The sequence below is a fragment of the Helicoverpa zea genome, chromosome 6, assembly GCF_022581195.2.
Source record: "Helicoverpa zea isolate HzStark_Cry1AcR chromosome 6, ilHelZeax1.1, whole genome shotgun sequence".
NCBI classification, from domain to species: domain Eukaryota; kingdom Metazoa; phylum Arthropoda; class Insecta; order Lepidoptera; family Noctuidae; genus Helicoverpa; species Helicoverpa zea.
In genome coordinates this window covers 6,862,474-6,885,469 of record NC_061457.1, presented here as the reverse complement: position 1 = coordinate 6,885,469, position 22,996 = coordinate 6,862,474, and the positions used below count along the sequence as shown (strand labels likewise).

The following is a 22,996-nucleotide window of genomic DNA, read 5'->3' as shown; positions in this document are numbered from 1 at the left end:
TGCGTAGAAATGAAGCGTACGTGTTTCGATCTACATATACGTGTATATTAAAATACCTACACTTAGATAATTAATTTAAAAAATAATAATTAATTTTAATTAAAATCGTTGCCATCTCAATTTTATAATTTTCATCTAACCAAGGAGGAAAAGCATGGGAAAAGGTTTTTGCGAGCCGTACCTCTTTGATGATCGATAACATCATCATTAAACGACAATACTAGATTTATAGCCCAGTTATTACATGTAATAATAATGCCGGGAAACCTTTTCACACACGGTCAGTTAGCCCCACGGTAAGTTATTAATTAACTAGTGTTATGATAAACTACGTATAGCTACATATATATATATATATACATATTTATAAATACATATTGTAACACCCAGACCACGGCCAACAAGCATGCTCATCACACAAATGTCGACCGAACCGGGAATCGAACCCGGGACCTCAGGTTCGGCTGTCCGGCATGGTGACCATTGCGCCATCGAGGTCGTCAAATGTATTGACCGTCTAGGGAGCACTTAAGTTTAAAATATTTAGAAGTAGGAAACAGTACGCTCATGAATACTACACTTGATTATTGTCTTGGCCGAGATGGCTGAATAGCTGTAAGCTGACTGACGTTGACTGTTCTCTTCCCTCAATATTACACCTGCCTGGGTCCTACTGTCACTTCTGTCAGTGTCTATGACCGACCAATTCCACAAGAAAAAATAAACTTTATTATATAATGAAATAAAATACTAATTCAGTATTATTCCAGACCATGTATATTTTATGATGCAGTAACGAAACCTAAGTTATTTTCCATTGAATTAAAGTAAAAATAGTCAAATAAAAAAAAGGTGAGTCAATCTTTGTATTACACACAAGTACGTACGGAAAATTGTATCGATTTTTCAACGAAGCAGTTTTGTTGCAGTAATTTAGTTAATTTGGCCAACCATGATTCTGTAATCAAGTATATCTTCTTAGCATTCTGTTATTTTTATTTTGAAGTTATTATAAGGGGTGTGGAGGGGTGTGGCATAAAGTACAGGACATCAGTATCTTGCTCCAATGCATTCAATGCCATTATTGTGTACTAGCTTCTGCCAGCGGTTTCACCCGCATCCCGTGGGAACCTGCACGAACCCGGATAAAAAGTAGCCTATAGCCTTCCTCGATAAATGGGCTATCTAACACTGAAAGAATTGTTCAAATCGGACCAGTTGTTCCTGAGATTAGCGCGTTCAAACAAACAAACTCTTCAGCTTTATAATATTAGTATAGATTCACTATTTTAATTCAGTACACAGTATTTTTGAAAAAAGGAAAGTAATAGGTAAATATAATCATTTAAACAAGTTATTAGTAGATAAGGAAAACAAACAATTTAAAATGAAATAAGTATCTATCTGCCTCTTCTATACATAAGTACCTATATGATTTCATTTACGTCAATATTATGAACCATAAAAAAATACCTTGCGAAATATCTCATAGGGTTTTGTTTTTTCTTTGCAAGAATAGCAATCATTAGTCACCCTTAACTGCCCTTAAGATATTCATATAAAGTCAGTCTAGATGAAGTTATCCTATTTTGTTAACCCATTGAATGGTTATAGTGGTAAATATCGTATAAAATTGGTACTCTGTTATTGCATGAAGCTAAAAATTATAATTCTATTTTCTCCCCATCTTACAGGTGCATTTTCCATAATGGCAGAATGGAAGCAACTGATATCTGAGTGGATCAACGAGTATGCTTCACTACAAGAGAATGAAATAAAAAGCTTTGCAGCTGAACATGAACACAATCATGAAATAGCCACGGCAATCTTTAACCTGTTCTATACTGAAGATGAAAGTGAACCAAGTAATAAATTGGAGAGTGAATCACAATATGAGCAGGTAAATTCTTGACCATACATATATTGAAATCTGTTGAAAACCTGTGTTGAAGACTAACAATTTATTCACTTAATTTCAGATATTGGAAAATGTTTGCATACAGCTATTTAGCTTCTATCGGTCAAAAGAGGTTGAATTACAAAGGTTTACATTACAGTTTGTACCTACTCTTATCTATAACTACCTGAGCTCCGTAGCTCAAGGGAATAAAAAGACTTGCCGTTGCATAGAAACATTATTGATTGGTAAGACATTAAACCATTGATACTCAGTAATTGAGGTGACCAATTACTCGGTCACATCAATTATGCCATTTAATCCATTAAAGGGGTTACTTGCTATTATTCAATTAAGCAGATAATAATAAATATAATTTTTTATCAATTTAATTTTACAGGCTTGTACAACTTTGAAGTTGTAGATGAAGAGGGTAAGCCCAAAGTGGTGTCATTTAGGCTCCCATCATTGGCTCAAGCATCCATTTATCATGAGGTAGAAATTTTTATGTTGTGTAAATTATTTATGATTGCATTCTTCATTCTTTAAGTACATCTTGTAAACTGTAATGTATTATGATTCTCAGCCACTGTCATTGGGATCCCAGTTTCTAACTGAAAGTGCATTGAGGAGATGGGAAGAATGCAACACAAAGCTTGTGAACTGGGGCCCGTTACCACAAGTTGAGGTGCTAAATGCACAAAATCGGCTAAAAGTGATGTCAGCATTGCTCTTCATTTACAATCGACAACTGAGCTTATTGCCAAAGCTTGCATTACGACATTTCTGCATAGCTGCATCTAGGTAAGGATTTTTTAAATGACAATATCTAATCAAGGATCTCTGGTGTGATTCATTATGTAGCTTCTAAAAAATATTTAAGTAAATGTCACATTTACATATGTCTCGTGCTGAGATAATGGCTTTAAAATTTATTTACCTTCATTACAGGATAGTTAGCCAAGGATTTTATCAAAAATCAAGTGGACCAGTAAGAAAAATTTCTAGGATACCAGTGTCACCTAATTTCTTATTGGAAATGATTGAAGGGGCTTATTTTGCTATGTTTAATGAGTTCTACACTTTGGCACATCAAGCTGTGCAAGATATAGACCAAAGAGCCCAATACGAACTGTATCCTGATGTCATGTTGGTTTCCAGCGCTGTGATAAATTCCTTGAAAAATAATCCCTCAGGTAAAAATTACGTACATAATATCTATGAACATTTCCAATATGCTTTCTTGAAATTAGAGAGTTGTTGTTAATTCATTTTACCTACCAATTCACGTTTTATTTTTCAGGTCAACCATGCGATGGTCCAATGGGTATCAGTGTAGCTTTGTCTCCGGCTACTACAACTGTCACTATGTCTAAATCCATGATCACTAATGCATCATTCCGTACGAAGAAGTTACCAGGTGAGAATTGAATGTTAGTCATTTATTCAATTATTAATCTGTTGCTATGTATATAGTTCACAGGACAGGGTTCCATAGGCAGCTGTTAAACGCCTTTTCTGGCATTGACAGTTTTGCAATAATAGTTGATAATTCCTTTTCAGCTTTATCTTTAGCTTTGCTTTGAGGTCTGCAGAAACTCCTAATGACTGGTATCTATGCTATCATTTTGCTTTATTTAAATTTGTATATCATGTTTTAAGTAACTTTGACTATGGAACCCTGAAGTTGAAAAAAGTCTGATAGCAGTACTCTACACGTTGTACCCTCTCTAGTAGACGTAGACTTTGTTTTAGCGCTCCTAACGATACGATACTAGTTGAAATAATACTTACTGTATTTCAATGTTTTTGGTTTACGTACAGATGAACGTAATTGTCTGCTGCCAAATGCATGCTCCTCGCCTCGTACTTTGGATTGTAGCTTGTGGACTAAAAACTTTGATTGTATGTGCAGTAACGTTGATAATTCTACGTAATATCACGGTATTAAACACGCATCAATATCGGCTTTCAAAAGGATACTTAGGTGCTAAAGCATTTCTTTTCAAGGATATAATTCATCATCATCATCATCCTTCTGCCCTTGTCCCTTTTCAAGCATATAAATGCAGTTCGTAAATACATTTTAATGACAACGGGGTCCGTCGACTTCATTTTAGTACCGGCAGTCTTCTCAAAATTTTTAACATATTTTGGTCTCTACATTTTCAAATGTGGATGACAAAATCGTGAAAAGTAAACGATTTAATCATCCGGTCAAATTAAGTTGCGATGATTTCAATGAAATAATCGTGCATTTCATGAAGAGGCCAAATATACGATATGGCTACGCTACGACATAAATCTCACAAGGTTTCATAGAAAAAACCTTACATATTTTTTCACTCCTATGCACTTTACAAAATTACTTATATTATGAAGAGCACAAATACGTACCGTCGAACAGTAGGATTACAACTCATAAGCACTTCTCAGTAGGTACTCAATCCGAGTCATTATTGACTAGTCCGCTTCATCACTTAGTAATTGTAGTCCATGTCGAATAAACCTAGTCCACGGAGTAAGGAAACATGAGCGGAGATGTCATAATGAAGGTAGGGCAGGCGCCTTCTTCTAGGTCAAACACGTACGGTGGGCATGACCAAGATAATCAGTTACGAGTGAACTAAGAAGGCGTTTTTTTGTTTTAAATTTTTTGTGCAACGATTTTTGGTATTAGTAAAAATTATCGGGTCCAAAGAAGGCATATTAAGGCGAAGACAACGTTCCTCGTCCGTACACCCGCATTTTGGCGTGCTTACTTAGGAGATTTTCCGTTATGGCATCTCCGCTAGTCATTGAATTCTCCATGACCTAGTCGCACTTTTATGTAATTTTATAGAACGGAAGCTGATTTCATTAATGAGACCGAGACAGAAACAGTTCGTGTACCTATATTTCTGCGCTTAGCTTACATTATTTACTATATTTTTGCGATTTACATTCTTCACGCTGACATAATAATATTAAGGAATTAATTAGGTGTAGATCCGCAGTGTTGTAAATATAGTGTAGTCACTTGCCTTGTAAACGTCTATAGCTTTATTAGTTGGCAGGTCGTCATGAAAACTGCAATGTAGGAGTAGTCTGAAATCTGAATACACACTCCCAATGGATTCATCATGACGTATTAGATGTGAAATGCCTCAAGCAAACTCACAAAACACTCACTAAAATAATCTGACTTCATTTAATATTTTTTGAATTTATTTGCAGATGACATTCCTATCCAAGCTGGGCAAGTGGTGCCCACGGATTCGGCAGACATGCTCACTTCGATCACTGAAGAGTGCGAAGCGGAAGCCGCTCCCATTCAGCGCGGCGGTGCGATCCGAAGTTCCAAGCCCAAGTTGAGCTCATTCCCAGTTCTTGGCAAAAAGACTAAAGATGGGAAAGACAAGGGTGCTACCACAAGCGAGAAGAAAGTTACCCTCAAGGAGTCGTCCAAAGGCATTTGGAATTCATTGAGTGGCGGCGGAGGTGATATGGTGGATGCGCAACAGAAATCAAACGTTACCGAAAATTCCGTTGAAGCAAATGGTAGTATGAAAGATGAAAAGATGTCCTTAACGTCCATACAAAACAGCACTGAGAACTCTGACACACGTTCGCAAGTCACTTCAGACTCTTTGGATATGGAGACTACTCCACGCTTTGCGGCAATGCAAGTCAGTTCGGTGTAAGTTGTTACGTATACTTAGTTGAATGGTTCGTGGTTATTGGAAAAAACCTTTGAAGTTTCAAGGTGGTAGCAAATTGTTATGAAGGTATTACCTACTTTCTCCGTATATAGTTTACATGATCATGTTTCTATTTACTGGTTATGGTGCGTTAAAATATGTACTTACATCAACATCTGTTGATATTGCTTTATCGGTCTACATAATGAAATATTAATTTAATCAAGCTGTTGTTTAAATTGGTTGTTACAGGCTTTTCTTTAAATGTTTAACAGAGTTTATCCGGAATAAATGTCTAATATATAAATTTGTCGTATCATTTTAGGATCATCATCCGCCTAACCTTTTCCAAAACTATGTTGGCTTCCAGTCTAACCGGATGCACCAGTGTTTTGCATGGTGACTGCCTATCTGACCACTAATCCAGTTACCAGGGCAATCCGGTACCCCTCGGGAAGACTGATTGTCAGACTTTCTGCGTTCTATTTATTGTTATTCAAAACGATTTGTCACGCAGCACAGTGTGGAAAAAATACGCCTATACTCTTTTTTTCTTAGAAATGAATTATTATAATAATTGGTAGAATAATATCGTTTAATTATTCACTCTCTTAGCTTATCTTTGCTCTTTGACGTTTCTTATATATCATTATCACAATACTTACTCAAAACATTTGACATATTTAAACTAACTTTTACTAGCGTTATAAAGAGTTGAAGGTTTACATCGCACTCAGACAACGTTCAGTTAACGCGACTGCAAAAATGAAGTGCGTTCTTGTATTAAGTGTTTTCGTGTTGATAGCAATATCTTCATGCTTAGCCAACGATCTAATCATTGGCACCAGCTACAATACTCGCTTAGTATGGCAACAGAAGGCAGACTACATGGGCTTTCCTTTCAAAAAGAGAGTTAAGGAAGTGTTCTACTCAGACCCTGGTCAACAAATAATTAAGGTAAGCATACAGTTTTTTTTCTTCACAGTATTTGTAGCTATATCAGTTATCTGTATATTAGGGAGCAATAACAGTTAACATTATTTATCATTAATTAACATGTACTATTCGTTCAGACAGACATGGACTATAATCCCAGTCACAAAATAAATAAGGGCGATTATTTAATTTCGCCAAGTGAGCTAATTAACAAGGAATAGGTAATTTTCCGAGATAATACCCGCATTCGCTGTACAATTAGTAAATGATAAGTAACAGAGAAGTTACTCAAAAATAAGTTGAACTAATTGCCTACTGGTAGCTTCAGGTAGTTAATTATACCAAAGGATATATATAATTTTGGATAGGGGGATAGACATCGTATCTATAGTATCATACATATGGCTTATATCAGCTTATACATGTGTAGGGGATAATGGGGATTTTAAACGGACGTTTCAATCATTTCATAAAACGTTTATCTGGATCTTGGGGGTGGATTTTTAGATACTAATAAAAAGAAAAAACTGGAAACCGATATAATTACACGAATTGACAAAAAAGGTACTTATCTAGTCACAGGCCAGGGACGGGTTATCTGTTTATAAACTTACCTATTACTTAATTCTTTCGGCATACCTAGATCAAATCTATACTTACTGATATATGTGAAGTACCTTAACGATGTTTATTGTTTAATCTTTCAGGGTATCATAGCCAGGGACATAGATCACTCAGCAGGAAGCGCTACAGTCACAGCCGGCGGTGTGGGCTTCAGTTTTGTCAACATTCGTCTTAAAAGTGAACGTGGCAGTGCGCTCAATTACCAAATCGAAATTTATGTGTAATATCCTTTCGAAAATATCTATGATTTTTGAACCAAAATAAACGTTTTCGCAGGTTTTATCCTTATTTAGTTTTAATCTTAACATTTTGACTTATCTTTTTTAGGAATAGTATACGTTACGACACGATGCTTTCGTGTTTACATGAGTATCTACCTACTAAGTAACTATCTATACGTAAGTATGTTTGATAGACCACAATTTATTTGCCCTATGAACCCTATCGATAAGAACAACAAGATGACAACAAGCGTAAACGAATATAAATTGAGAACCGAGATTTCAAAATGTAACCATAGATATGTGATCAAGACACGTTATTGTAGTCACTGGCCCCACGTCCCGGGGGAACTACGTACCCGGATAAAATAGAGCCTATGTGACCCGGGGATAATGTAGGCAACAAAAAAACATTCGTGTAGCTTACAGAATTTAATTAAAACTATTGCACGTAAGGTTTATTAATTAACGTAGAGTGATTGGTAACTCTCTTGATGCCGTTTACACCTCTATTTCGTGGGACTATGAAAACGTTCCTGTTGACTATATTATCTTCTGATTGCGCCGAAAAGGGGATGGTATCCAGTGGGACGTTTCTTTGATTAACTTCCAGCAGTTGTTCGAGCTTGCTGATGATAGCAGCCTGTTCGTCGCGTTCCATTTCGTTTATGACAATAGGCAGATTGGCAGCACATACCCAGATGTAAAACATTCCCACTGAAAGAACATAAGCTTTATTATCTTCCTGCATATCAGCTTTTTCCGGTAACTTGGTACGCCAATGCTATTTTGACGCCGCCGAGCCAGCGTTTTTGGCATCGGTGCACACATCTAGTCCACTGTACTTTTATAGTTTGTGCTTATATCCGTTATCGCATTATAAACAGGTGTGTTAGGACTTACGAAGCAGAAATCCACCACCGACACTTGCTCCTATCAGTAATCCAATGTCCATAGTGTTTTGCTTGATCAAAAGTAAAAAGGTTGCTACTAAAATGGAAATCAAAATAAGCCGCAACAGTTCCAGCAATATGTAAGTGACCATTAAAATGTTATTACACTGCAATGAAACCAAAACAAAATTAATTATAAAAGAAGTGCTAGTGGTTCCCCCGCTATGCACGTGCGCGTTTCTCGAGCTTGTGAGCTCGCATAGGTAGGAAGGTTCACTCTACAGCGAACCCCTTTCCGTGGTGTTCCGACCGTTGAGACACCTTAAAACTATGACTGCAACTGTTGTGGATCGAGCTCCATCCACGAGCATGTTAAACAAGTCATAGAGTTAGTAAATTAGCTGGGTACCTACTATTTGAAAGTTTAATTATTATTGGATAAGAATTCTTTTAATGGAGAAGTACCTATATAATAATAATAATATAGACAAAGCACCCAAATGCTATATACCAACCAAGATGTCACAAACTTAAGTTACCCACCGTGTAAGCTCCATAAATAAATATGACGCACACTATCATATAAATGCTTGTAAAACTTATGCCCAATGAAATATACTTTTCTGGATCTGCAAAAATATAAGCAGAACTAGTGATATTGTTCAGTAGGACTTAATTAAAGTATTGATTAAATTACAATTACAATCAGTTATCCATCACAACGGGAACCCTGCATATTGAGAGAAGAGGTAGCCGCCGCCATTAAACATCTGAAGCGCGGTAAGGCAGTCGGCGTTGATGAAATACCCATTGAAGTAATCAGGGACATGGGCGATATCGGTGTGGATATCATGCATATCATCTGCACAAAAATTTGGGACACTGGAGAATGGCCAAGAGATTGGTCAAAGTCAGTCTTCATACCACTCCACAAGAAAGGATCGACGAAAAAGTGTAACAACTACCGCTTGATCTCCCTAATATCTCACGGAAGCAAGATACTGCTACATATCCTGAACACAAGGCTGCAGGCATTCCTGAACAGAGAAATTGCTCAGGAACAAGCTGGTTTCGTGAAAGGAAGAGGTACACGCGAGCAAATTCTCATCTTGAGACAGATAATTGAAAAGAGTAGAGAGTTTAATAAACCCCTGTTTCTTTGCTTTGTCGACTTTCGCAAAGCATTTGATACAGTCAAGTGGAGTAAACTCTGGAATATACTCCTAGAAATGGGTGTACCGCAACATCTAGTGTATCTCATCAGACGATTGTACGAAGACGGCACAGCAGCAGTCCAGGTAGATGGGGTTGACTCAGCCAATTTCAAGACGCAGGCGGGTGTTCGGCAGGGATGCATTCTCTCCCCGTTGTTGTTCAATATACATATACACAGAATATATCATGCGCAAAGTGCTGGATCAGTGGGATAAAGGGATATCTTTGGGGGGTCGCATGATTTCAAATCTCAGGTACGCTGACGACACTACTCTTCTCGCTCCCTCACTACCTGATATAGAAAACCTTCTCCAACTTCTAGAGTGTACCAGTCTTGAGTATGGCTTGGCTATAAACCGCGAGAAAACCAAAATGATGATTGTGGATCGCAAGACCAATAATAGACCGGAGATCCATAACATTGGTAACTGTGCAGTTGTCCAGAGCTACATTTACTTAGGCTCTACCATCAACAACACCGGAAGTTGTGAGGAAGAGATACGAAGGCGATGTGCTGTGACGCGTTCAGCTGTGGAAAAGCTCAAGAAGATCTGGAGAGACAGGCGCATAACTAAAAATACCAAGGTCCGACTGATGCGGTGCTTAGTCTTTCCTATCTTTCTATATGGAGCTGAAACGTGGACTATTCGTCAAAAAGATCGCAGCAGAATAGATGCGTTGGAGATGTGGTGCTGGAGGCGGCTACTGAGAATAAGCTGGACTGAACACCGCACTAATGTATCCATATTAAAAGAGCTTCACATCAAACAAAGACTTTCTTCGATTGTGCAACTAAGAACACTTAAAATGTTTGGCCATATCATCCGCAATGAAGACTCAATGGAACGATTAGTTGTGCAAGGGAGAATAGAAGGACAGCGTTCTCGTGGACGATCGCCAACCAGATGGACAGACCTCATAAAATCTGTAACATCAAGCTCAATTGTGGAGTGCGCACGGAACGCCACCAGCAGGGAGAAGTGGAGAGAAATCGCAAGGGCAGCCGCCAGAGACAATCCATGATCACGACCACTCTGCCAAGAGTGTCCGATTAAGAAGAAGAAATTACATTTAGATTAAATTACATGTAGGCACCTACCTGCTTGTATGTTCTCAAGATAAGTCTTCGCGTAAATTAGATTGTAATCAGTAATCCAGTTGGCAATCTCGTCCTTTATAGATTCTGAATGACCGTATCCTAAGCAACAAAACACTAATACCAGAAGCCCCTGAAACTAAATTTCTTTGTTAAGCTTTTAATTGCGAAATTGATTACATTTTCAGTAAGTAGGTATTTAGGTAATGAAAGTAGCACACCTACCAAAGAAAATATGCCAATTAAAATTCCACCTAAACGCAACGAAAACCAAAAACAGCAACTATACACTAAAGCCATGATTACTAATTCTTCACCAATGTTTTACATATTGTTTTAATTTGAAGTGGGTTAGCTTTATCTACCCGATACAGGTAGAACCCGAATGACAAATCACAACAAAATGTTACGTGACCAACAAAAATCTATTGTATTACCTATGCCATGACTGTGACAACTTTAATAGCTCATAATAACAGTAAATTACGATATAATTGCTGATAGCATTGATCTACCAGATTTTATTTCTGATAACATTTTAACGCCAATGGGAAAAGACGGGTGTTAGACCACTGTGTGTGTGTGTTTGTAACACCGTAGCTCTTAAACGGGTGAACCGATTTGGATGAGTTTTTTTAAAAACACCTTCAAAATTGGCTTTATATATGTTTAGATGGACGATGTCTGTCCCTTGGATGCACCACTTAAATATTTTTTTCTCGTATTTGTATAGGTAATCTTCGTTAGTCTTATCCCATAATATTTATGTTAATTTTACTTGTAAAACAAAATGAGCATGTGATCTCACACGAAAACGTTAAAACATCCTGCACCATGACGACGCTCGCATAAACTGCCAAACAATAAAACATAGACAGCGGTGTCTACACACGGAGAGTTAACCGATAAGTACAATACCGCAGAAAAAACCATGTGTGAAAAAGCGATCTATTATGCGCGGTTTATTATACCACAATTTCTAATTAGGTCCGTCAGTTTTGTGTTCTCTATACTATACATTAAAACAACAAATGTACAAATTATTTTTATTTATTAATTCCTCCTGCAGTGCTTAATAGTTGCTGACAATTTAAGAACGAGATCTTGCAGTTAAACATTATTATTTACATTTAATGTGTGCTAGGCTTGCTTTCTCTGGTTTAGTAATGGCACTATTTACTAATGTAAAGCGGCAACGGTTGCACTATATTATTAGAATATTATGAAACTGCAATTTTAAATCAAATTCTTTGCAACAGAAATATTAAGTACATTATGATGTAGTATTTCCACGTGAAACAATGTTTTACTACTACTATAACACAGTATCGGTAATTTTATGTTTAATGACTTCATCAAATACCCAATACAAAATTTGAACAAAATCTTGGCAAAATCTAACTTACAAAGCTATTTTTTGGCAAACACATTATAATAAAATGTTATACAAACATAAGTAAAACACAAATTATGATTTTGTGTCACAATAGTTGTGGATTTAACATGTCTACAAAAGGTTTCTACTTATCTGAATTGTTCAGGATAAAGTGTAACTTTTTATTGTAATCAACGAAGCCTTGATACCATAATTGTAATTATGTCAGTGAAGAAGTAAAAATTTGGTACCGAAAGATTGAGCGTTTCACTTTGTATCAATCATTTTGCAAAAAGAGCAAATACTATTGTTCACTTCTTATTAAAAATCTTGAACAATTTTAAGTCTTGTTTGTTGAAGAAAACAGTTCATTTAAAAATATTTGACACACATGACTATGTTTACAAGGAATTGAGATGACTAAGGTAGGGTGTCTATGTCATAAGTATAGAAGAGTTCGCTACACAGAAATATTATTATAAGTACCACTTAATAAAGTTACGCAATTGATGTTGAAACATCTGACGATATTTTTCCAGTCGATTAAAGCTTGTCTATCAACATGAAATTCTTATAACATAATAACTAAAAAATTAAAATGCCATCAATTTAAATAAAGTTTCATTTAACATTATGTTTTGAATTTTTGTTTATATCGTATGTCGTAAATGTTTACAAAAGTCGAAATTAAAAGTAACTGTGATTATATTTCTATACCCTAGTTGCTATAAAATAAAACTTACCTTGGCAGCAAATAAAATTATCGTCGCTGTACACAAAGTCTAATAAGTTTGTGGTGTCATTTCCAGAAACAGTAACATACAAGCTTGTTATTGAATCAGAGATCATCGGCAGTGCACGTGCGACGACAAACGGAACCTACAACTCCTAGAGCGAGATTTATACATTGAGCAATACTCTAAAATCTCACTCAAATTATAATTATTTAAAGTTAACATAAGTAGGTAAAGAAGCAAAATTATAGTAATCTATTACAACTAAAATTAGATAGGCATTATTTTAGTTTAGACTTTCCACCACTAAAATTTACAGTGACTGGAACAACATGTTTAAATAAAGCAAAATTATAAATTATAAGTTGGAACTCATAAATCGCAAACATGTTGAGTAGATTTGGATCAAGTTTGGTTATAAGCTATTATATTATAGTTTAACTATATGTTAATGATTGAGGTACGCCATTGACAGTCTTTGATTTCAGGACCCCATTCTCGTACGACATTACTGTCTCGCGACCGTTCTCCGTCACCCTGAAATAAGTAAATGACCGTATTCAGTCAAGTATACCTAGAAATTTTCCAATTAACTAAGCGAAACATGTAATTTAAAACAATCAGGTATTGCAGGCTACTGGCTAACTGACCTACTTCCAGGTTGCGCAATTTTCTTCATTAATATTATGCTGCAATATTTATAAACCTTTTTCCCTCGTCCCAGGGGGACTTCTTCCCCTACCCGGACCAAATATAACTTATGTTACCCGGGGATAGTCGAGCTTCGTTGTAGTGAAAGAAGTTTTCAAATCGATTCAGTAGCTTTTATACTTGTTATAATATAACATTACATTAGTTAGGATCGATACACAACAATTACATTTGGGCTCCTGAGGGTTACTGCATCGTTCCCCAGAGACTTGCGACGCCCGACATTATGTGACCAATACCAAATACGGACCTTTGTTTATTGTGCAATTATTATCCAAACCATACTTAATTTGACCTATACTCAATTTGAGTGGGCATCTAGCTGAAGGTAAACAATTTAACCTAAATACAATAAATAACCATTACTTAATTAATTGAAACATTATTTTAAGTATCAGTTAATTTGTTTAATATGTATTCGTGTAAAAAGTCCTATCTAATTAGTTCATCTTTAGTTAAGTGCCTATTCAAAAGGAGTATAGATTAACATTAAAATATTAAATTTGAAGTAGTAATACTCACTTCTTAGTAGTAATCTTCTTTCCGTTGACGATGCGCGTGGTGGTGGTAGTACTTCTCATGTTGGCACTGCCGGGGCCCGCCAGTGAACTATTGAATGTCGAGAATGAAGTGAAAGTGTTCCCATTGGACGCGGCGTGGGCGAATATGTCGTCGAGTCCATGCATGCCGAACCCAAATGGACTGAACAGGGATGACGTGAGGGAAGTGCTCGGGTGGCTTCTACGGCCGTGCCTATGATGATTTCCATGACCATTGATTTCTGAAACAAAAGATAATAATACAATTAATAAATAAATAATAGAAATACACTACAACAATCGGGCTGACTACAACAATCATGAGAACATCATCAACATCGAGTCGTTGTTAAGGTATTGACAGTGGGAACTTCTTCCTGTACCCGGATCACATATACCATAAAACCTGTTACCCGGAAATAAGCTTTCCCAAAACGGTTCAGTAATTTTGGATTACTACTCAATGCCAACAAACATTTAAATAAGTTTCTTCTTTAAAACTCGCTCATTAGCGATGTTTTACCTAAACGTACCTACCCATTTTTAACCGACTTCCCAAATAGAGGTTTTCAATACGGATGTTATTGTTATTTTTTTTCGAACGTGTGCATGTAGGTAATATTTTAAGTTTATTAGACAAGAATAATTTACCAGCAAATAAATCGCCGAGCGGAGACCCGCCGAAGAATTCTCTGAAAACCTCTTCGGGGTCACGGAATGTGAACGGGAAACTAGGGTAGCCGAAGTCGTAATCGTCGTCGGGAGCGGAACGTCTGCCTCTGCCGTTGTTCAATCCTTCTTTGCCGTACTGATCATACACTCGCCGCTTCCTTTCTGCAAATAACAACATACAAAATAAGGTTTCTCAGTATCACTATTACAAGAAAAGCTACAGGGTTTTACGCTTAACACGTCATGCGTTAAGTTCAATAATCGCACATAAACGTAGTTAATATAAAGAGGTCTCGAACACGCATCGTCGAAGTAAGTGATGTCATCAGTTTACGGAACTTCTGAAGGGGCTTAACTAGCAATCTGAATACGTTTCAAAGGTGTACAGAGTTACAGCAGATAGTTACAGACGACGCTATCGTCCATCTCAGCGCACGTGTGACATGTGCCGCCTAGCCGAGTGCGAAAACGAGGCTTTATCGCAATACCTTTTCGTAGAATAATACAAGTCGGTTTCAAGTTTTATGTACGTGACCGGAAGGGTATTGCCGAATGACATAGGTCACGTTTTAAATGTTACATTCGTTCTCATCTGACCAGTTATTTATTCACTCCTGAAGTCCTGACTTACAAGTCTGAAATTTAGGTGAACCTTGGAGCTGAACTAGGGAACTGACCTAATGGTTGTTACATGTTCATTTATTACATTAGGTACCTGTTTTGGTTTTTTAATAATTCCTACAAATATATACCTACGTATGGAAAATAAATGATGTAACTTAGGTATAAGTAAAAACCAGAGTGACAGGTTGATAACCAGTTCCTGGAATGTGGTTGACAAACTCTAATGCGAAAATTGTAATTATGTTAAACGTTAAAGTTATGCATTTATGAAAGTTAAATACCTTCGTACTCTAAACCTACACCTATGTATATGTACCATACAATATGATACATGTTTACTTAAGTACCTGTACGATAAATGCTATTTCGAATTCCCAGAAAGCATCTACTTGCAAAAATAGCGACGTGGGTGAACGCAGAGGTATGTAGAAAATGCCTTTTAGGTCGTGGGAATTAGTATGCAATAATTATTAAGTAGTTAAAAAGCAAAGCATAATATAAATATCCACGCGCAAATAAAACTAAAATCAACACACGCAACACTAAAATATAAAAGAAATCAAGTCAAGGTTGTATTTGGTGTGAAGCAAAAGTAACTTTATTGTAGACAAACGAAAATGAAAAGGCGATGAGTGTAAATTATACTATCAGTTTAGCATCAACAAATTTTCGATGTGCTTATAATATAACATCTGAGAAATTGCGTTAGTATATAATATTTCATGTCTTTATCGTCCCAATACAGAGTTGCAGTCTGTGCTGTTTTTAGATGACAATGAGATTATAGAATTGTTTATTTAAGTGTCATTGAATACTCAAGACAAATGAATAAATACTAATAGATACAAATATTGTAAACATGAAAATGCTTTTGAAGATTCTGTTTTTAGAAAACATTCGTGTTTTCAGTAGGTGATATGTACTTTATTTTTAGCGCATTTTTCATTGAATGATTGTCCGAAACTAATAATATCGTCAGTACTTCATAAAATTTCCTTAACATTTCGGTAAAGCCGTTGACCACCATCTCAATTCTATTTATTTCACAATGTCGCATCAATGTAGTAATTAGCCTTAGCCGACTTCCGTGTTTCACGGTGCCGTTACAATGACTCGCCAAATATATATATACATAATGTACCAATTTTATTCATCACCCAGAAGGTGAATCACTTTGTGCGTAGGAGGATAATGTTTGTATATGACCTATTGAATGCTTTACATAAAAACTTCCACATTAATAAGTACCTACATGAATTAAACAATGTTCCTTTCAATTGAAACCCAATAAAAGGGGTCAGTCCTACTGCATTCTAGTCACAATTCTGTAGAAGTGTAGAGATTTAAGCAATTTTACCTAACTTCAATTGTTATGACGACAGTGTAATAATAAACAAGGTAAACTGGGTAGAAGCTTGTTGTCTTACTATTCACTGAGGAATAATAAGAAACTGATTGCAACTTTGAAGTTAATTGTAGGTATTATCACCTACTTGTAACTTTGTACCAATAATAAGCGAATTAATAAAATTATAAAACCAAAACACCAAATAAAACTTACTCAGTTAAAGTACTGGAAAAATGTTAAGCTTAATTATTAGAAGATTAACTCACACGAAACTCAATGTTAGTACTGTAGGTAAGTGGCCCAAAACAAAATAAATTAAGGGTTACAACGTTTTTTTATGTTGTTCTGAATATTATCATAACAGAATGTAACCCAAAGTACAAGTCCTTTCAGTGTGACTGAAAGTAGAGAAGTACTGGATCTGCATAATCATTCAACACATATTTTAAGATGCAAATGATATTATTCACAACTTTGAAGCCAATCCTGCATTAAATAGACAGCTACCAAAAAAGCGGTGGAATGGCGTGTCTCCAAAAAACCCTCTGAAGTTAAAGTGCCGATGCCCATTGACTCCATTCTTGCTTTGATATCTGTGCGCGTGATGACTGGAACCCCGTGCATCATATAATTTCCGCTTGTTTGCTACCCAACAATAAAAATAATTTTACACTTGTTTACCAAGCAGCCACTAAATTTAGTAGTAGTAGCAGCTTTTACAAAGTGGTATTTACAGTAAATACTTTATATTAAGTAATAAAATGCTTTGTCAGCATTACAGTGGTATACATGAAAACACTAACAATGTTTTCTAAATAGTAGATAGCTGTTGTATTCACATTTTTTATCTGATAACTTAAGTCAAGGTATGAAATACAGGTTAATCAATTCTAAAAGCATCTAAGTGAATTTTAAATGAAAAATATCTGACTAGCCATATACATACATTTTAGCAACATTGAATACTCCAGCTAAACAAACAATGTAATTAATCCATTTATAGTGTATTTTTAAAGAGTGAATGAAAACTTACCATCTGAAAGAACTTCATAAGCCTCTGATATTTCTTTGAATCGTTTATTAGCTTCATCAGCATTATCTGGATTCTTGTCAGGATGCCATTTCAGAGCTAGTTTCCTGTAACTGAAATTTCAATTAACATTATTAAGCGAAATTTTTATATGGTGGCAATTCCTTTAAATTTTTGATATTAATAATTAGCTGTGATGCCAAGTAAGTATTTTGTGGATAAATAGTGCAATGGGTTTTCTTAAAAGGAGTGTCAATAACAATGCAACGCCTATTCAATGTTTCAGTTAGCCAAGTTGCGTTGTTTGTATTGTGTCAAAGTAAGGCTCCTTTTCTCTATTCTTAATTCTCATTTTATTACAAACATTCAGAAAGTATAAACATGGGTATGAATTGTAAACATTACATCATAAGTACATATCATATTGGATGTCTAACACAATACCAGCTAAGTCTATAAATGAAAGGGAATAACCAACAAACTATAAATAGTTCAGTATAGAAAAGTGTAGGTAAGCAGTTTACTTTTATATAAAAATATTTATTTTCCACATGAATAGCAGTTTTTATATAATACTTCTACTTCATGTGGTTGTATTTAAGTCTCGTGGGAACTACATACAATACCCCTAAAAATATAGCAAATGACTATATCAACTGAGACAGCTTGATATCAGACAGTGAATTGGAAATGTTATAATTGCAATTTAAATACTCACCAAATAGAATATATATTAGGGTGGTCCTTATTCCTACGAAAAAAATTTTTTTTCTTTTATTTTGCGGGGCACCACGTAATTTGAATATATACCATAAGAAAGTCTTTCATTATTTTTTAAACATTTTTTAAGAGACATTTTGGGGTCGCTACCAAGGTTTGAATTTAAAGTAAAAACACAAAATCTGTATTTGTTATATAGATTCATTTATTTTTATAGACAAGAAATAAAAATATTACAAATTTTGTTGTTGCTATGAACTAAGATGTTATTAATGTACACATTTGAATCAATTATTTTTAAGATATAAGAGTTGACTTGTTAGTATTAGGGTACTTTTTCTTTTCTTTTTACCAACAAAAGCAAATATTGCTTCTGTTCTTCATTGAATGTAATTAATTTAATATTTTGACAAGAAGCGATTGTTTATTCTATCTATGCGATGTTCATTTGCACGTAAAATGTTTTATAAACACTTAAATAAAACATTTATGAAACCATGATTTAAGATATCCTTCCTTTTTGTAAAAATTTTGACAGCTGGTAGCGACCTCTAAATCTTAACCAAAAAAAAAACAAAAAGGCTAATTTCATATTTAAAGGTATATAATCAAATGAGAAAGTGCCCCGGGGATAATTCAAGAGTCGAAAAATAAGGACCACCCTAATATATATAGAATAGACCCTAAGACTAGGTGCTGAGTAAAAAATGTTGACAGCCATAATAGGTTTATTTCCACAATTCTTTACAAAAATTAATTGGAAACCATGTCATATTATCTTGTGGTACAGTAGATAATATCAAAAAACTTACATCAATATTAAAAAGATATAACTTTCTTGTTTGTCAGTACAGGCATTAATAATCATACAAAATAAAATTACTTACGATTTTTTTATTTCTGCCTCTGAAGCAGATCGAGTAACGCCTAGTACCCTGTAGTAGTCCACCATCGCTGGTCTCCCTCAAGGGATGTGTGAAGATCTAGAATAACGAAAAAAATCTTCCTGTTAACAACTGTTCCCAATATTCTATCTATCTGTGGTTGTAGTAACTAGTGACAGGAATTTGACATTACTTGTATGGGGCTACTGTCAAATTCTATCTCTATTATAATAAACAGATAGATAAAACGTTGCGAATGGCTGTAGGCCTCAAGTCTTTTTTGTTGTTTTCATGGAACTAATAGTGCACTAGATTTTGGCATTACTTCTTGTTACCTGAGAAAGCAACTCTAGTTATTTACATTTATACAAAAAAAACTTATAACAATGGTTTAGTGTGTAAAAATATAACAAAAATGTTATATTTAAGGCTTTACATTTAGTCTGGATGTATCTAGAAAATAAAAGTATGTACTCAATACTCAATGTACTCAATATTGAATAAAAGCATTTTGAATAAAATACTTGAAATTATAAAACATTGGATTCAAGCAAAAACATAAGGTGGGTTATAAAATGCTGTACATAAAGGAGACTGAAGCTATCCTTAAATTGTCTAAAATCCTGTGTACTGTTTTAAATCATTAATAGTTCCAAATTTTGAAAACTTTAACAAAAAGCACAACTGACAAGTTAAGTAATTCGTAAAACCAAAAATAGATAGGCATCCAAATCGATTTGATTACTTGACTGACTGCGCTGCGTCGGCGTCGTACATATTTATTATTCGGGATTCCAATTTTATCATAACAAAAATGACACCGCAATTTAACTTACCGTATACGTAAACAGTAATTTATTTAGAACCCAGAAAAAACACAATAGGGCAGAAATTTTAAAATTGATATGACTTTTTTTTGTAAGTACCTCAAAACACAAAAAAACATTCCACCACAATGTCAATTGTCATGACATTCATTTGTCAAAGTAAACGTCAATTTCACAGTGCACTCCATAGACAGATTATTTTTTTTTCGCAATTTATTCTCCAGCGTGTTGAAAAAATAATAATTTGGCATTAACTGAAGAACAAGATCGGAATATGTACAATTCTTAAGGAATATCTATAAAAAAGGTTCATCATCATCATCATCAGCCTATCGCAGTCCACTGCTGGACATAGGCCTCTCCAAGTGCACGCCACTGAGACCTATTTTCGGCTTATAAAAAAGGTTAAAAATTATTAATCACATAGCTAATACATCCGACACCTTTCGGAAGTAGACACCAGAGCAGCTGACTATTACAATTGGAATCCTAAATATTGCAATAAAGAGTTATAATGAAAACTTACTATGCATAACGTTTCAAGCACCTGGAATATGTAAACATGTATATGCCTATCTATATGACTACTAAGGACGAAAGATTAATTTGCCATAAGATTCAGAAGTTATACGAGTATACTTATTTATTAACTCGTCCACAAAGGGCGTTATCGTAACTTGTGGTGCGATTTTAACAAATATCTTGCCGGTATGTTCCTATATCGCATGTTGTTGTAATGATGCCGATTAGACTGTTTGCAAAATAGGTACAAAACCAACGCGTACAGTTTTTTTACATACATATTTATTTAAAGATTACCTTGTGCCAGTTAATTAAATTAATGGACCATTCGACATGGACCTTAAATTCGCGTGGTTCCTATTTCATTTCACTACTATATAGGTTCGTTCGATCTCCTAAATCAGTGGCGACAACAAATTTTAGAAAAACAGCAGAATGACGACATTTTAATGTAAATAAATGTATATTTTTGATTACATTTCAGTTTCCAGTAGGTCCATTTAGCGAAGTCGTTAAATGTATTTCAACTACTACATTTGGTATATAAGTGTAATAGGCACCACTATGATATATGTCTGAGCCATACTTTAACAAAATTATTAGGCTTATCGACATCATAATAAAACAAGCATTATATTCCTATAACCACGAGGACAAAGCTGGAAGAACAGGTAAGAGGGCGCCACTTTCTACTTGAACTGCTGTTATTGTTTCGATTATTACGTTATGCGTTACCTAGGCAAATTCATCTGCTTATTTTCAAGCAAAAGTACCGATATTTAATTGAAATACTTGCATACCCTAACAGTCTCAGTTAATAATATACATGAATGTTTTGTGCATACAAAATACTTTGGTTAAATGTTTAATGTCAGTGTCATATTTCATAGTCATAACAATGATTAATCTTGCCACCTTGGTTTTGCAGCTATATTGGGGCCGAATCTTAAGTTTCTGTTTTCGCAGGTAATAGACACGAACCTTAAAATAACATTGGCTCTTCCGGTGACTTAACGTTGGTGCCAACCACGGATAGCAGAATTGATCTCCAACTGCGAAGCTCAACGTTTGTAGCTCTTATCCGGTTTCTTGAATCTTATGCAACCTTGATTTGTTCCCAAACGATTGTATGGCACTATCACAAACGGTTTATGTCGAACACACTTGCACTAAATGGATGACTGATCTTGTCCAATGACACTTGTTTTCAATCTGCATGAGTAACTAATAACACAATAATAAAATCATCTGTTTTCCACAAAATGCCAAACAAATGGAAAATTTTCGCACATGAAATCGATAAAACACAGATTCACAGTGGTGTCAGTGTGGGCACGATAAGACAAAGCGTAGGTAGAGGTAGCGGTAACGTAACCGCACCTACTTGTACAAACGATCCGAGCGCACGTTTTCCATCGACTGACATTCGAAGACGCGAATACTAACGAACGATTCACGAATGGCAACGAACAGCGGATACATGACACAATAATAGCGCTAGTAGCGCGCACCAGCTGACGTGCGCGTGAAGGACAAGACTAGCTGAAGGCAGGCAACGCACACCAAAGCAAATAATATACAATTCAATAGCTAATTTCTGAAATTGCAAACCTATATTTACTTCATTCAGTTCCTACCCGTATGTATGACTATCCACGACATAGGTACAGAAGATCTTAGAACACATGATAAATATAATAGTTTAGTTGTATTGTGCCATGATTATCGTGTGCCAAAAGTTAATTAATAACGGATATTATTTGTGTTTGCCTCATGACCATAAACATTCTTTCATTGCCTACTTCAGGGCATAGATCTCATCTCAAAAATAAAAGAAATGAGCGTTAATGACCACTGTTCAAGGCGCATTGGCGATTTCAGATTTGCGAAGTCCAGGTTTTCTGTATTTTTCTTCACTCAGAAATAAGCTTTTTTAAACGAAACAAAAATAAATACAATCTTAAATGTAGGTAGTGCAACGTAAGGATTCACTTACTCTATGAATTAGGTAAGTAGTAAAGGTGAAATGATGGAGTTCCAAAATCTTAATATAGACACCCATAGGAAAAACTTTAATCCCTCCGATCAGAATAGTAGTTAAAGATTCATGCAAATAAAGTGTGAATTATTTAAACAGACTGCATATCGCATAAGTGTGGTATTCAGCATCACTCGGCCTTCAAGAGACCGGTTGCGGTACAGTCACTGCAGCTGATACGGCAAGACTCACAATTACGTCACTACCTACATGCTAATAATGTGGCTGTGTGACAGAAAATTTCATTCAACTTTTATTGGGTGACTCAACATAAGCATTCAAGATCGATTAAATTCCTATTGTTCGCTTCATAGAGAAGAAGAAGAATAAAATGGAACGCTTGTTTATAAATTAAACTGAACCAACGGTATCCAACTTCTTCAATAAAAATCAGCCATTGTATCTTACCT

At 35.3% G+C, this 22,996-nt stretch overlaps 4 protein-coding genes across 9 annotated transcripts; 2 read left to right on the top strand and 2 right to left on the bottom strand.

The window, feature by feature from the left end:
- Positions 1-668: 668 nt before the first annotated feature.
- On the top strand, positions 669-5,884 carry LOC124631296 (hyccin). Of its 2 annotated transcripts, none has more exons than XM_047165616.1 (8): positions 669-852; positions 1,695-1,900; positions 1,980-2,145; positions 2,298-2,392; positions 2,484-2,701; positions 2,849-3,093; positions 3,201-3,317; positions 5,114-5,884. In XM_047165616.1, exons 2-8 carry the CDS (start codon positions 1,709-1,711, stop codon positions 5,578-5,580), a joined length of 1,500 nt encoding a protein of 499 aa, XP_047021572.1. In that variant the 5' UTR covers positions 669-852; positions 1,695-1,708; the 3' UTR covers positions 5,581-5,884. The 2 variants fall into 2 exon arrangements, with proteins under 2 accessions (XP_047021572.1, XP_047021573.1); XM_047165617.1 differs by lacking the exon at positions 669-852 and adding an exon at positions 1,405-1,423.
- A 191-nt stretch (positions 5,885-6,075) lies between these two features.
- LOC124631297 lies at positions 6,076-7,419 on the top strand. Its single transcript, XM_047165618.1, has 2 exons — positions 6,076-6,534; positions 7,221-7,419. The coding sequence occupies exons 1-2, from the start codon at positions 6,343-6,345 to the stop codon at positions 7,359-7,361; spliced, it is 333 nt and encodes a 110-aa protein (XP_047021574.1). The 5' UTR covers positions 6,076-6,342; the 3' UTR covers positions 7,362-7,419.
- A 356-nt stretch (positions 7,420-7,775) lies between these two features.
- Positions 7,776-11,267, bottom strand: LOC124631038. The gene is made up of 5 exons (XM_047165142.1): positions 10,788-11,267; positions 10,566-10,701; positions 8,795-8,880; positions 8,262-8,418; positions 7,776-8,075 (listed from the first exon to the last, which is right to left on the bottom strand). The coding sequence occupies exons 1-5, from the start codon at positions 10,860-10,862 to the stop codon at positions 7,801-7,803; spliced, it is 729 nt and encodes a 242-aa protein (XP_047021098.1). The 5' UTR covers positions 10,863-11,267; the 3' UTR covers positions 7,776-7,800.
- A 329-nt stretch (positions 11,268-11,596) lies between these two features.
- On the bottom strand, positions 11,597-22,565 carry LOC124631036 (dnaJ homolog subfamily B member 6). Of its 5 annotated transcripts, none has more exons than XM_047165139.1 (7): positions 22,545-22,565; positions 19,203-19,298; positions 17,599-17,708; positions 17,073-17,210; positions 14,573-14,755; positions 13,905-14,163; positions 11,597-13,208 (listed from the first exon to the last, which is right to left on the bottom strand). In XM_047165139.1, the coding sequence occupies exons 2-7, from the start codon at positions 19,265-19,267 to the stop codon at positions 13,109-13,111; spliced, it is 855 nt and encodes a 284-aa protein (XP_047021095.1). In that variant the 5' UTR covers positions 19,268-19,298; positions 22,545-22,565; the 3' UTR covers positions 11,597-13,108. The 5 variants fall into 5 exon arrangements, with proteins under 5 accessions (XP_047021095.1, XP_047021093.1, XP_047021094.1 ...); XM_047165137.1 differs by lacking the exon at positions 22,545-22,565 and adding an exon at positions 21,530-22,003; XM_047165138.1 differs by lacking the exon at positions 22,545-22,565 and adding an exon at positions 20,036-20,161.
- Between the last annotated feature and the right edge of the window lie 431 nt (positions 22,566-22,996).

Excerpts from the sequence above, each read along its gene's own strand:
- LOC124631297 (XM_047165618.1), top strand. The coding sequence starts at position 6,343 with ATGAAGTGCGTTCTTGTATTAAGTGTTTTCGTGTTGATAGCAATATCT. Across the intron at positions 6,535-7,220 it reads CTGGTCAACAAATAATTAAG|GGTATCATAGCCAGGGACAT; the intron begins GTAAGCATACAG and ends TTAATCTTTCAG.
- LOC124631296 (XM_047165616.1), top strand. The coding sequence starts at position 1,709 with ATGGCAGAATGGAAGCAACTGATATCTGAGTGGATCAACGAGTATGCT. Across the intron at positions 2,393-2,483 it reads AAGCATCCATTTATCATGAG|CCACTGTCATTGGGATCCCA; the intron begins GTAGAAATTTTT and ends TATGATTCTCAG. Across the intron at positions 3,318-5,113 it reads CCGTACGAAGAAGTTACCAG|ATGACATTCCTATCCAAGCT; the intron begins GTGAGAATTGAA and ends ATTTATTTGCAG.
- LOC124631038 (XM_047165142.1), bottom strand. The coding sequence starts at position 10,862 with ATGGCTTTAGTGTATAGTTGCTGTTTTTGGTTTTCGTTGCGTTTAGGT. Across the intron at positions 8,419-8,794 it reads TTATTTATGGAGCTTACACG|TGTAATAACATTTTAATGGT; the intron begins GTGGGTAACTTA and ends GTTTCATTGCAG. Across the intron at positions 8,076-8,261 it reads CGGTGGTGGATTTCTGCTTC|TGGGAATGTTTTACATCTGG; the intron begins GTAAGTCCTAAC and ends ATGTTCTTTCAG.
- LOC124631036 (XM_047165139.1), bottom strand. The coding sequence starts at position 19,267 with ATGGTGGACTACTACAGGGTACTAGGCGTTACTCGATCTGCTTCAGAG. Across the intron at positions 17,709-19,202 it reads GAGGCAGAAATAAAAAAATC|TTACAGGAAACTAGCTCTGA; the intron begins GTAAGTAATTTT and ends TTGAAATTTCAG. Across the intron at positions 14,164-14,572 it reads GCTCGGCGATTTATTTGCTG|AAATCAATGGTCATGGAAAT; the intron begins GTAAATTATTCT and ends CTTTTGTTTCAG.